The sequence below is a fragment of the Salvelinus fontinalis genome, chromosome 22, assembly GCF_029448725.1.
Source record: "Salvelinus fontinalis isolate EN_2023a chromosome 22, ASM2944872v1, whole genome shotgun sequence".
Lineage (NCBI taxonomy): Eukaryota > Metazoa > Chordata > Actinopteri > Salmoniformes > Salmonidae > Salvelinus > Salvelinus fontinalis.
In genome coordinates this window covers 14,074,080-14,088,626 of record NC_074686.1, presented here as the reverse complement: position 1 = coordinate 14,088,626, position 14,547 = coordinate 14,074,080, and the positions used below count along the sequence as shown (strand labels likewise).

General features: G+C 44.2%; 1 protein-coding gene across 1 annotated transcript; it reads right to left on the bottom strand.

Moving 5' to 3' along the window:
* Positions 1–375: 375 nt before the first annotated feature.
* Positions 376–14,321, bottom strand: LOC129819897 (peptidyl-prolyl cis-trans isomerase FKBP9-like). Its single transcript, XM_055876587.1, has 10 exons — positions 13,556–14,321; positions 12,640–12,785; positions 6,289–6,478; positions 4,205–4,350; positions 3,745–3,934; positions 3,239–3,384; positions 2,922–3,111; positions 2,697–2,842; positions 2,426–2,589; positions 376–2,025 (listed from the first exon to the last, which is right to left on the bottom strand). The coding sequence occupies exons 1-10, from the start codon at positions 14,104–14,106 to the stop codon at positions 1,849–1,851; spliced, it is 2,046 nt and encodes a 681-aa protein (XP_055732562.1). The 5' UTR covers positions 14,107–14,321; the 3' UTR covers positions 376–1,848.
* Between the last annotated feature and the right edge of the window lie 226 nt (positions 14,322–14,547).

The following is a 14,547-nucleotide window of genomic DNA, read 5'->3' as shown; positions in this document are numbered from 1 at the left end:
CCATGGATATGCATATGCTTTTCATATTTCTTCTGTAAGAAACATTTACATTTAGCCCTAACCATATAAGCCAATTAAACAATTCTATGCCTCGGCCAGAAACTGTGTGCCGGGGCAGGCGGGCAGGCGCTAAAGACTCCATGGTTGTTATACATTCCAAACTTAGAAAACAACTGTTTCTGTTCTGGTGTCCTTGTTTCATATCTTCACTTCAAACCGCCACTTTTTTCCCCTCTCTCACTCCCTCTTTCTTTATCTCATTACTCCTACTTTCTCCCTACATTTCTGTCGCCCCCTGGCTGTTTTTATTCTGGCTGCGCAGTTCCCACCATATGCAAGCCACACACATTGCAGCTAAAGAGAGACAGACAGGTCTTGTAAAGGGGTTGGAATGTGCATTTATTTAAATGCACCTTAGAAACGAAACATTTACAGCATCATTATCACTCATTACTCTCACCAAACAGAGGCATCAGATATAAAACAAACTCAACTGTTACGTACACACCTCACACACTTTGCCAAAGCAGGTGTGATGTGTGTGTGCAGAGCATAGCGTAATTATAACACAATCTATTGGGGGGGGGGGGGAAACTAAAACAATGAACTACCTGATAGTGGCACTAACATTTAGGTAAATGTTGCATAGGAGACAGTGTTGTGAGTGGGCAGCTGAATGACTAGATGTGTAGTACTGTACTTGATTAGCTTAGACAGCAGAGAATACAGGAAGCGTTTGTACACATGACAACAAGGAATAGAAACAAAGTTTTAGCACCTGACTCATCGGCAAACCTTTACTAAAACACACACGTTAGCTGGATGGTACTGTAGAATAAATTCTGCAATCACCTAACTGCATCCATGGTGTTAATACAATAAATAACAATTTTATAGTACTGTAATTGTGCTCTATAAGATATGTTGGTAAAGAGTTATGGCAGTTTGTGATGTTGGTGGGACAGAAGATTTGAAATTGAAACAGTTTGACCCACAGACCATGACTAACTATTAAACATGAGGGATAGAAGATCCACAGATCATCTTCAGAAAGTGGAGAGTTTGTCACTAAATAATTGTCAGGCACTTATTCTCTCACAGATGAGAAACGTATAAAAAAGGCAACACCAAAAAAAAAAATTACAAACACCATCTGAACAGTAACTCAATAATAAAATAAACACATCAGTGATGCCAGAGCAGGTGAACAAAGGTACATCATCATCATCAACAATAGAAACACGTCAAGCTCCTCTAATACAATGTTTCCCAACTCCAGTCCTCCAGTAACGTTACCCTCAACAGCACACGTTTTGTTGTAGCACCAGATAAACTCACCATATTAAACTCATCCAGGGCTTGATGATTAGTTGACACATTGTATCAGACGAGTTTGTCCAAGGCTTCAAAGAAAATGTGTGCTGTTGGGGGTACTTAAGGGCTGGATTTGGGAAACTGCTCTACTAACAAAAACGTGGGCCTTTGTCCTAATGCTCTTACATTGCTCATCTCCTCAAAATGTATTCCTCCTGCTTTCCTACTCCTCTCTCATTCCCTCCCCATGCCAACACCAGACTGCTCTGGTCACAAGACTGGACAGGTCAAAGCTAACTAAAGCACCATTTGATACTCAGCCCATTACTCGGAATACACCCTGCCTCTCTCTTTGGTTTTCTCTAGACATCTGACCAACTCTAATTCTATACATCTGACCCTTTGCCATCTCACCCCGCCACCCTCCAACAATATAATCCCTCTCACACACACACAAACACACCCTCCTTGTCTTATATTGCATTCATATAAGCCCCCATACACACACACACACACACACACTGCACCCCTATCTTATAGCTCATCGTGTGTGGTCTCGTCGGCCTTCAGTTTGAACTCGTCCTCTGTGATCTTTCCGTCTCCATTACGGTCCTGGTTAGAAAACATGTTCTCAATGATGCGATATGCGTCGAACCCAGGGGCCAGACGTCCTTTACCCTCGTTCACCTGACGCAGAATGTAGTCTGAGAACTGGACAGGGAGATGGGGGAGGGTGTGTGGAGAGAGAGAGAGGGAGGGAGAATTGTGAATTGGTTAGCCAGTTGTCTCGGTTAATCAACTTGATTGTCTACTCTCTTCCTGAACTGATCAAAATTAACTGGATGGGTGAAATACAAAACATATTCTTTCTGTAGGCTTCTCTTCCACCATATTTACTTTCACTTGTCTTGTGTTTACAGATCAGTGCAGATGAAGGAGAGGAGACAATGAGAGGAGGCTATTTAAGACTACTGAGATGCAGCCATACGCTGTCCAGTTGTCTTCAATCAGAGCAGATAAAGGATAGGAGGTGAGATGCATGAGGACCCACAGTGTCATGTGTATGTCTATTAGTGTGTAGCTGAGGGTGGGGTTTAGCTGTGATGCGTACCTCTGAAGCCAACACCTGTAAGTCCTTATCTGCGTCCATCTCAGTGAAGAGGTCAGCTGATACGTCCTCGTTCCAGATGAACATGTAGCCATCAGGAAGTCCCGCCTCCATCTCAATCATCTCGATGTCGAAGATCAGGACAGCACTGGCCGGCACTTCACCATCTATAACACACCAATGGACATGAATGGGTTAATAACAGCACGTGGACTAGTTTGTGTGTGTCTTTTTCTGTGCCCGTGTTTGTGTGTGGGGCATGTGTGTAACTCACCCACTCCCCTCTCTCCATAGCCCAGATGAGGAGGTATGACCAGGTGTCTTCTCTCTCCAACACACATCTCCTTCAGCCCCTCCTCCATCCCTGGAACCACCTGGTTGGCTCCCAGCACAATGTTATACGTCTTCCCATAGTTATACCTGGAGAGAGCGATTGTTAGAAGCATGTGTGTGTGGTGTTTGCATGTGCTTGCGTGTCCAAGTGTATCTTTTTACTCACGTGGAGTCGATGAAGGATCCATCCATGAGCGAAGCGTTATAGTGGTATTTAACAAAGTCTCCTTTCTTAGCCAGCGTCTCACACACCACTGGTTTATAGTTGGTAGTGATCACCACTGTGTCTGATGGGTTGTGGAAGTCTATGATATGGATATCAAACACCAAGACAGCAGAACCTGGGATCTTAGTACCTGGTGGGGGAGAGAGGGGGCAATGATGAAATCACCTTTCTATAAACGATGGTACACTGAAAACCTCAACACACACCACACACCACACACACACAACACACACACAAATACACTATTTTATACATACCTGTGCCCTCCTCTCCGTATCCGAGGTGAGGTGGGATAATGATGCGTCTTTTCTCTCCGATGCAGACTCCGATCAGACCCTCGTCCATCCCACCAATCACATAGCCCTTACCCACGTAGGTGTCATATGTACGGTTACGGGAGTAGCTGAGAGGACAATAATCATATGTACAGAATGAAACACGTGACAAACAGCTGCCACACAAAACATTTGCCTACATTTCTAAATCTAAGTAACTCTAAGTTGTAGATTCTAAATTCTACACCCTATTCAGTCTGAACTTATATTTACTTGTTTTCTTGTAAGATAAAAGTGCCATTTTTATTCTACTGCTTGGAATCATTCAGTAAATCTTGAACTAATTTGTCTATGTAGTTTAGTTTAAGGTTACTGCCACCGTGAGGACAAAAGAAGAATTACATATAAAGGGAAATCAATGCCCAAAGGCAATTAGGGAGCATTTTTTTCATACACATTTATGAAGTCACACACACTCTCTTCCTCACCTGGAGTCGAAGAAGGTCCCGTCCAGTAGTGATCCATTATAGTGGTATCTGATGAAGTCCCCAGCAACACTCTTCCTGTGGCAGGGTTGAGGTATGTCCTGGTTGATGATACTGACGCCGTCTTTAGGGTTATGGAGGTCTAGGAGGACTACATCAAAAACCAGGGAGGCCTGCTGTGGGATATCACTACCTAGAGAGGGATGGGATGGAGGAATGGATGGAAAGAAAGGGGAGGAGAGATAGGAGGGTTACACTAGGGTTATGTAAGTTCAGTAGGACCACGTCAAACACCAGGGATATTACTACCTAGAGAGAGGGGGAGGGATGGAGAGAGAGAAAGAGAGAGATCAAAGGAGAGACGGTTACACTGATGATGCCATCTCTGGTCCAATAGTACTAGAGAGGCCTGGACTGGGATAACACTCAGAAACAACTCCATTACCCAGCAGCACCTACTAACCATCACCGTTTGACCCGTATCCTAGCGACGGGGGCATGGTGATGATGCGTTTCTCCCCGACACACATGCCCAGAAGCCCCTGATCCATGCCAGCGATCAGCCAGCCAATCCCCACATAGGTGTCATAGGTACGCATACGGGTGTGGCTACAGGGAGAGGGGAGGGAAATGGGGAGAGAATGAGAAAATACTTATTAGAAGACCACAAACACAGCAGACATTTATTTATTGGAAATCCTCCAAATGTAACCCTCCTCTCTATCATCTCCTTCCTTGCAGGGCCTCTCTTCATTCCTCTCCCTGTGTGTGTAGATTTCTTAGTAGTGTGTAGTGTCTGTTAGTAGTCTATAGTGTGTGTTAGAAGTGTGTAGTGCGTGTTAGTAGTGTGTGTTAATAGTTGTAGTGTGTGTTAGTAGTGTGTGTTAGTAGCGTGACGTACGTGTTAGTACTGTTTTGTCGTCGACAACTTACAGTGGGGCAAAAAAGTTTTTAGTCAGCCACCAATTGTGCAAGTTCTCCCACTTAAAAAGATGAGAGGCCTGTAATTTTCATCATAGGTACACTTCAACTATGACAGACAAAATGAGAAAAAAAATCCAGAAAATCACATTGTAGGATTTTTTATTTATTTATTTGCAAATGATGGTGGAAAATAAGTATTTGGTCAATAACAAAAGTTTATCTCAATAGTTTGTTATATACCCTTTGTTGGCAATGACAGAGGTCAAACATTTTCTGTAAGTCTTCACAAGGTTTTCACACACTGTTGCTGGTATTTTGGCCCATTCCTCCATGCAGATCTCCTCTAGAGCAGTGATGTTTTGGGGCTGTTGCTGGGCAACACGGACTTTCAACTCCCTCCAAAGATTTTCTATGGGGTTGAGATCTGGAGACTGGCTAGGCCACTCCAGGACCTTGAAATGCTTCTTACGAAGCCACTCCTTCGTTGCCCGGGCGGTGTGTTTGGGATCATTGTCATGCTGAAAGACCCAGCCACGTTTCATCTTCAATGCCCTTGCTGATGGAAGGAGGTTTTCACTCAAAATCTCACGATACATGGCCCCATTCATTCTTTCCTTTACACGGATCAGTCGTCCTGGTCCCTTTGCAGAAAAACAGCCCCGAAGCATGATGTTTCCACCCCCATGCTTCACAGTAGGTATGGTGTTCTTTGGATGCAACTCAGCATTCTTTGTCCTCCAAACACGACGAGTTGAGTTTTTACCAAAAAGTTATATTTTGGTTTCATCTGACCATATGCATTCTCCCAATCTTCTTCTGGATCATCCAAATGCTCTCTAGCAAACTTCAGACGGGCCTGGACATGTACTGGCTTAAGCAGGGGGACATGTCTGGCACTGCAGGATTTGAGTCCCTGGCGGCGTAGTGTGTTACTGATGGTAGGCTTTGTTACTTTGGTCCCAGCTCTCTGCAGGTCATTCACTAGGTCCCCCCGTGTGGTTCTGGGATTTTTGCTCACCGTTCTTGTGATCATTTTGACCCCACGGGGTGAGATCTTGCGTGGAGCCCCAGATCGAGGGAGATTATCAGTGGTCTTGTATGTCTTCCATTCCCTAATAATTGCTCCCACAGTTGATTTCTTCAAACCAAGCTGCTTACCTATTGCATATTCAGTCTTCCCAGCCTGGTGCAGGTCTACAATTTTGTTTCTGGTGTCCTTTGACAGCTCTTTGGTCTTGGCCATAGTGGAGTTTGGAGTGTGACTGTTTGAGGTTGTGGACAGGTGTCTTTTATACTGATAACAAGTTCAAACAGGTGCCATTAATACAGGTAACGAGTGGAGGACAGAGGAGTCTCTTAAAGAAGAAGTTACAGGTCTGTGAGAGCCAGAAATCTTGCTTGTTTGTAGGTGACCAAATACTTATTTTCCACCATAATTTGCAAATAAATTCATAAAAAATCCTACAATGTGATTTTCTGGATTTTTTTTCTCATTTTGTCTGTCATAGTTGAAGTGTACCTATGATGAAAATTACAGGCCTCTCTCATCTTTTTAAGTGGGAGAACTTGCACAATTGGTGGCTGACTAAATACTTTTTTGCCCCACTGTATCTCGTGTCTCACCTGGAGTCGAACAGTGTTCCGTCCAGCAGTGTTCCGTTGTAATGGTAACGTACGTAGTCCGACACCTCTACCTTCCTAGAGCAGTTCTCAGGGGTGTAGTACGTCTTCATCTGAACCACATCATCAGGGTTCCACACGTCCAACAACAGAACATCAAAATGGAGGATCGCGTCTGAAGGGATTACGTCACCTGGAGGAGTAAGGGAGGATGACATTAGTTACTCGTTTTTTCTCTCATTCTGTCTTTCCACTTTCTCTCTTTCTTTCTCTCATTGTTAAACTAGACAGATGAACATGGAATTATCTCTTTGAAGAAGGCAATTAATCAGAGATTATAAACCATATAGGCCACAGACATTGTTATGAGGGAGGGAAGATGAGAGGAGGGGAAGAGGAAGGGAGGAGAAGAGAAAGAGGGGTAAGGAAGTTGAGGGTGGCTGTGATTAAATCCATACTGGTGAGTTGGCAGTTGTTCTCTCTGCTGGCAGAGACTGTGGCCATGTCCGAATAACCCATACTACTGTACTACATACTTAAACTGCATACTCTTGTACTACACACTTAAACTGCATACTGATTTTGGCGTTTGATCTAGTAGAATTCACTCTTTCTGACTCAGGTGTTTGTCAACAGCTGACAATTAGATAAATTGGTGGGCTGTGCCAAAATGAAAGAATGGCGGAAGTCAACACAATCACGTATTAGGTAACGCATTCAGAGAACTATTTTAGACATTTCACATACGATAACACTATCTTTTTATTGTATGCTAGTATGGGTATACGGATGCGGCCTGTTTCTCCCTCCAACTCCCTGACTCGCTCCTCCTTTTCTCCCTCTATTAAGTAGACACCTACATTTATCTCTCCATACATGCCACCCCATCTTCCTTTCTCTCTCTTTATCTCACTTGCTCTCTCTCTCTCTTTACCAGTCCCTACATTCCAAGTAAGGCCACACATTTCTGTTTTAATCTCTCCTCATGCAAAATCAACCAGTCCGCTTGGTGACCTCTTTATTCACGCAAACACACACTAATACACACACATACACACACTAATACACATACTAATAGCACAAACACACTCCTAATGCTGTGCATGTAACTGTGGGTAATGCCGGCGAAGCCACCGGTCTGGGCTGTGTTGTCTGTCTCACTGTGAATGAAGGGCACTCCTACAACACTAAAGCAGAGTTCACCTCTATGTGTCAGTTCAAGAGGGTCAGCAGATTAATCTGTCTACAATAAGGGTTTGTTCATGTCAAATGCGGTGACCTCACCTGGTTTAATTGATGTCTCTAGAGACAATACCTCTCTCATCGTCACTCAATGCCTAGATTTACCACCACTGTATTCACATCCTACCATACCGTTGTCTGTACATTATACATTGAATATATTCTACCGCGCCCAGAAACCTGCTCCTCTTACTCTTTGTCCCGAACGTACTAGACAACCAGTTCTTATAGGCCTTAGCTGTACCCTTATCCTACTCCTCCTCTGTTCCTCTGGTGATGTAGAGGTTAACCCAGGCCTTGCAGTGCCTAGCTCCACTCCCATCCCCAGGCGCTCTCTTTTGATGACTTTTGTAACTCTAAAAGCCTTGGTTTCATGCATGTTAACATTAGAAGCCTCCTCCCTAAGTTTGTTTTATTCACTGCTTTAGCACACTCTGCCAACCCAGATGTCCTAACCGTGTCTGAATCCTGGCTTAGGAAGGCCACCAAAAACCCAGAAATTTCCACCCCTAACTATAACATTTTCCGACAAGATAGAACTGCCAAAGGGGGCGGAGTTGCAATCTACTGTTGAGATAGCCTGCAGAGTTCTGTCTTACTATCCAGGTCTGTGCCCAAACAATTTGAGCTTCTACTTTTAAAAATACACCTTTCTAGAAACAAGTCTCTCACCGTTGCCGCTTGATATAGACCACCCTCTGCCCCCAGCTGTGCCCTGGACACCATATATGAATTGATTGCCCCCCATCTATCTTCAGAGCTCGTGCTGTTAGGTGACCTAAACTGGGACAAGCTTAACACCGCGGCCATTCTACAATCTAAGCTTGATGCCCTCAATCTCACACAAATTATCAATGAACCTACCACGTACCACCCCAAATCCGTAAACAGAGGTACCCTCATAGATATCATCCTAACCAACCTGCCCTCCAAATACACCTCTGCTGTCTTCAACCAGGATCTCAGCAATCACTGCCTCATTGCATACCACCCTGCATACCACTGCTGGCTTGCTTCTGAAGCTAAGCAGGGTTGGTCCTGGTCAGTCCCTGGATGGGAGACCAGATGCTGCTGGAAGTGGTGTTGGAGGGCCAGTAGGAGGCACTCTTTCCTCTGGTCTAAAAAATATCCCAATGCCCCAGGGCAGTGATTGGGGACACTGCCCTGTGTAGGGTGCCGTCTTTCGGATGGGACGTTAAACGGGTGTCCTGACTCTCTGAGGTCATTAAAGATCCCATGGCACTTATCGTACGAGTACGGGTGTTAACCCCGGTGTCCTGGCTAAATTCCCAATCTGGCCCTCAAAACCATCATGGTCACCTAATAATCCCCAGTTTGCAATTGGCTCATTCATCCCCCTCCTCTCCCCTGTAACTATTCCCCAGGTCGTTGCTGCAAATGAGAACGTGTTCTCAGTCAACTTACCTGGTAAAATAACGGTAAAATAAATAAATAAATAAAAATTGCTTGCGTTCGTAATGGGTCTGCGGTCAAACGACCACCCCTCATCGCTGTCAAATGCTCCCTAAAACAATTTAGGGAGCGTTTGATTAGGCCTTCCTAATCGACCTGGCCCGGGTATCCTGGAAGTATATAGACCTCATTCCGTCAGTAGAAGATGCCTGGTTATTCTTTAAAAGTGCTTTCCTTACAATCTTAAATAAGCATGCCCCATTCAAAAAAAATTGAACCAGGAACAGATATAGCCCGTGGTTCACTCCAGACTTGACTGCCCATGACCAGCACAAAAACATACTGTGGCGTACAGAATTAGCATCAAATAGCCCCTGCGATATGCAACTTTTCAGGGAAGTTAGGAACCAATATACAAAGGCAGTTAGGAAAGCAAAGGCTAGCTTTTTCAAACAGAAATTTGCATCCTGCAGCACAAACTCCAAAAAGTTATGCGACACTGTAAAATCCATGGAGAATAAGAGCACCTCCTCCCAGCTGCCCACTGCACTGAGGCTAGGAAACACTGTCACCACCGATAAATCCACAATAATTGAGAATTTCAATAAGCATTTTTCTACGGCTGGCCATGCTTTCCACCTAGCCACCCCTACCCTGGTCAGCACCCCCCACAACAACTTGCCCAAGCCTCCCCCATTTCTCCTTCACCCAAATCCAGATAGCTGATGTTCTGAAAGAGCTGCAAAATCTGGACCCCTACAAATGATCACGGCTAGACAATCTGGACCCTCTCTTTCTAAAATTATCAGCAGAAATTGCTAAAACCCCTATTACTAGCCTGTTCAACCTCTCTTTCGCATTGTCTGAGATCCCCAAAGATTGGAAAGCTGCCGCGGTCATCCCCCTCTTCAAAGGGGGAGACACTCTAGACCCAAAATTCTACAGACCTATATCTACCCTACCTTGCCTTTCTAAGGTCTTCGAAAGCCAAGTTAACAAGCAGATCACCGACCATTTCGAATCCCACCGTACCTTCTCCGCTATGAAATCTGGTTTCCGAGCTGGTCATGGGTGCACCTCAGCCACGCTCAAGGTCCTGAACGATATCATAACCACCATCGATAACCACCATCGACAATACTGTGCAGCTTTATTCATCAACCTGGCCAAGGCTGTTAATCACCACATTTTTATCAGCAGACTCAACAGCCTTGGTTTTTCAAATGACTGCCTCGCCTGGTTCACCAACTACTTCTCAGACAGAGTTCAGTGTGTGAAATCGGAGGGCCTGTTGTCCGGACCTCTGGCAGTCTCTATGGGGGTGCCACATGGTTCAATTTTCGGGCCGACTCTTTTCTCTGTATACATCAATGATGTCGCTCTTGCTGCTGGTGATTCTCTGATCCACCTCTATGCAGACGACACCATTCTGTATACTTCTGGCCCTTATTTGGAAACTGTGTTAACTAAACTCCAGACGAGCTTCAATGCCATACAACTCTCCTTCCGTGGCCTACAACTGCTCTTAAATGCAAGTAAAACTAAATGCATGCTCTTCAACCAATTGCTGCCCGCACCTGCTCGCCCATCCAGCATCACTACTCTGGACGGTTCTGACTTAGAATATGTGGACAACTACAAATACCTAGGTGTCTGGTTAGACTGTAAACTCTCCTTCCAGACTCACATTAACCTCTTTGGGCTAGGGGGCAGTATTTTGACGTCTGGATGACAAGCATGCCCAAAGTAAACTGCCTGTTACTTAGGACCAGAAGCTAGGATATGCATATAATTGGTAGATTTGGATAGAAAACACTCAGTTTCTAAAACTGTTAAAATAATGTCTGTGAGTTTAACAGCACTTATATGGCAGGCGAAACCCCGAGGACAAACCACCCAGAAAAAAAAAATTCAGCCCACCATTGATTCCTATGGCTGTCATTTTTAATATGAAGGGAAAACCTCCCAGATTGCAGTTCCTAGGGCTTCCACTAGATGTCAACAGTCTTTAGAAAGAGTTTCAGGCTTGTTTTTGGAAAAATCTGCTAGAATTTGTTGTTTGTAATTTGTAGTGGCTCCCATTTTGGCTGTAGTATTTGTTACGCGTTCTGGTGAATGCGCGTACTTTGTTGTTTATCTCCGGTAATGACAATAACGATTCTCCGTCTTAAATTTGATTGTTTATTTACGTATTAGGGTACCTGAGGTTTGATTTTATACGTTGTTTGACTTGTTTGGAGAAGTTTATTGATAACGTTTGGGATTCATTTTGAAGGAGGGAAACCGGTGGATTATTGAATGAAGCGCGCCAGCTAAACTGAGATTTCGGGGATATAATGAAGGACTTTATCGAACAAAACAACCATTTGTGATGTAGCTGGGACCTCTTGGAGTGCCAACAGAAGAAGATCTTCAAAGGTAAGTGATTTATTTTAGCGCTATTTCTGGCTTTCGTGGCGCATCTGCCTGGTTGGAAAATGTTTTTAATGCTTTTGTGTGCTGGGCGCTGTCCTCAGATGATCACATGGTGTACTTTCGCCGTAAAAGCCTTTTTGAAATCTGACACAGCGGCTGGATTAACAAGAAGTTAAGCTTTTAACTGATGTATGACACTTGTATTTTTATGAATGTTAAATATGACTATTTCTGTCATTTGAATTTCGCGCTCTGCAATTTCACCGGAAGTTGTCGAGATGGGACGCTAGCATCCCACTTATCCGCAAGAAGTTTTAAGCATCTCCAATCCAAAATTAAATCTAGAATCGGCTTCCTATTTTGCAACAAAGCATTCTTCACTCATACTGCCAAACATACCCTCGTAAAACTGACTATCCTGCCGATCCTTGACTTCGGCTATGTCATTTACAAAATAGCCTCCAACACTCTACTCAGCAAATTGGATGCAGTCTATCACAGTGCCATCCGTTCTGTCACCAAAGCCCCATATACTACCCACCACTGCGACCTGTATGCTCTCGTTGGCTGGCCCTTGCTTCATATTCGTCGCCAAACCCATTGGCTCCAGGTCATCTATACGTCTTTACTAGGTAAAGCCCCGCCTTATCTCAGCTCAATGTTTGTTTATTCCATGTGTTGCACTGCTTTGCTTTATCTTGGCCAGGTCGCAGTTGTAAATGAGAACTTGTTCAACTAGCCTACCTGGTTAAATAAAGGTGAAAAAAAAAAAATAATGTTTTAAATCTCAGGCCACCATGCAGCGTACAGTAACATTAACAAGCAGCACTTCCTGGTCTGTGATGTCACTTCGACCCAATTCAACATGGACCACCCACTTCCTGTCAAGCTTGCATTAATGCTTGGTGTTTATGAATACCTCCGAACAGTAAACACCAGCTTCTACACACACACACACACACACACACACACACAAACCTAAAAACACACAAAAACACAGATCCAACCACCCACACACACTGCTACCTGTGCAGCTGCACTATTAATCAAACAGACAAGAGACAACAATGTCTATAACCATGTTATAAGCTATATTATCAACTAAGTTATTTGCTATGTTTTATGTTACACGCAAAACACACAGGTAGAACAGGTAAGTATAAATATAGTTATTGATTGGTTATAGGGGAGGAGTTGAGATGTCTTTGCTCCCAAACCTCAATTATATGCTAAAACTCCATTATATGATGTATATTAATGTTAAAATCTATATTATGAACTTACCGTATCCTTCCTTCCCGTAGGCCAGTTGTGGGGGAATCTTGACCAGTCGTCTCTCGTTGACACACATCCCTACCAGAGCTCTGTCCATCCCTTCAATCAGCTGCTTCTTACCCACATACACATTGTAGGTGCTACTGCGGTCATAGCTGCAACACACACACGTTATGAGAGCTGCCAACATCTCAACCAAAAAGACAGAAAGACAAGAAACAAGGGAAAAATGTCCATTCGTTCATGTATTCAATCATGTATTCATTCACTCACTTACTTCACTGATTCACTCACTCAGTCATTCGGTCATGTATCTCTCTGTCCAGACAATAGTACTTGGTTGGCTGTGGTGAGACTGTGGTTAACATGTCGTATCACTAGGCCTAGCCTGCTACACTGGCCAACTGTATCTCAATTCTGCCACGCACATTACTTGTTGGGCCTACTGGTCTCTTTCTGCCCAAGGGTTTACATTAATGAATGAATATTTGTAGTATTTTTTTTATTTTACATGATCACTCTGCTGGCCATACGTGACATACACTCACACACCAGTAGACTATATGCTACCTGTGTGTGCATGCTCTAGAGTAGGCCAGGAAGGCCTACATGTGTACGTCCTTGCAGTTGGTTAACGAACCATATATTATCACCCGGTGTATTTAGTAGCAGAATATAGTTGTTTTCTCTGGAGTGAAAATATAGTTTCACAAATTATTTAGCTCAGACTTGGAGACTGCATGAAGAGTCTCCCTCTCTCTTTTAGTGAATGGGGGCTCTCGTTCTCTCTGCCTGCGTGGCTGTTTGGTCCGACCCGCTAATGAAACGCACGCTTGAGTTTATTGACGTGCACGCTACTCTGCAACGTGAACTGCGTGCAGGAACTGCAGGAGTGGAGAAGAGTGGAAAATAAAAACTTTTTTACCTGGAGTCAAATTTCTTTCCATCGGGGAACATGCCGTTATAATGGTAACGAACATAATCCCCTACTTTCACAGCGCGCACGCACTGCTCCGGCACGAACGTTTTCTCAATCACGATGTCATCTAACGGTACCGGAGGGGCGTCACAGGCGGCAAACGCCACCAGAACCGCCAAATATATCATCCCGTGCACGCACTGGTTCATCTTTACACGCCTCTCCTTTACCGACAAAAAGTAGGGTGGATAACCGTGACTTGTAACGGTTGATATCGCTCTCTTTCTCTTTCTCTTTTCCCCCGATTGTTCCGATTCCTCTGGTCTTCTGCTTCCAGTTCTTGTCTTCTTCCCTTGATCCCTGTCCGGGATTGAATTGAATGGGAGGATTTGGGTACCACGTATGACGCAGGCGCAGTAGCGCACAGCAGATATGTAGACGTGGAAACGCCAAACGGAGGGCCTATAGTCACAGCTAGAGACCAAATAAACTACATCCCCAACGCAAGACCAACAAACACAAACTACTACTGTAGAATAGGCCTCGTTTACATTCATTCACACATGTACAGTCTATAGGGCTATTACACAAGGCTTGGCTATGGAGTGGCGGTGGAACAGTGTCTGAGTTTTTCAGGGGGTGTTTCTGTGTGTGAACCTCTCTCTCTCTGGAATGTCTCGACGTGGCAGGGGAGGGGGAAGACTGTAGGCTACAGAGACAACCCTAATTAGTGGGTGATAGGCCTATACAAGAATATACACGTTTTATATAACATAACCAACACGTTTATAAAACATACATAGCCGAACATAAATATAAAAATAGAAAGGTAGATATAGATAGGTATAGGCAGCAGACTCTCCAAAGTCTACTACTGAACAAGCCGTTTCACTAGGCTACTTCTCATTGTCGCTGCGTCAGATTAATCACATTACATTGTGTGGCCATTTGGCATCTAGTCTAGAGGGCCACAAATGGAAATCACTCCTTAACTTGAT

What these genes read in the sequence shown, in the direction of transcription:
- LOC129819897 (XM_055876587.1), bottom strand. Translation starts at nt 14,106, where the DNA reads ATGAATGTAAACGAGGCCTATTCTACAGTAGTAGTTTGTGTTTGTTGG. An exon ending in GGATCCTTCATCGACTCCAC is followed by an intron (nt 2,843 to 2,921) that starts GTGAGTAAAAAG and finishes CGCTCTCTCCAG; the next exon opens with GTATAACTATGGGAAGACGT. An exon ending in CTATGGAGAGAGGGGAGTGG is followed by an intron (nt 2,590 to 2,696) that starts GTGAGTTACACA and finishes GGTGTGTTATAG; the next exon opens with ATGGTGAAGTGCCGGCCAGT.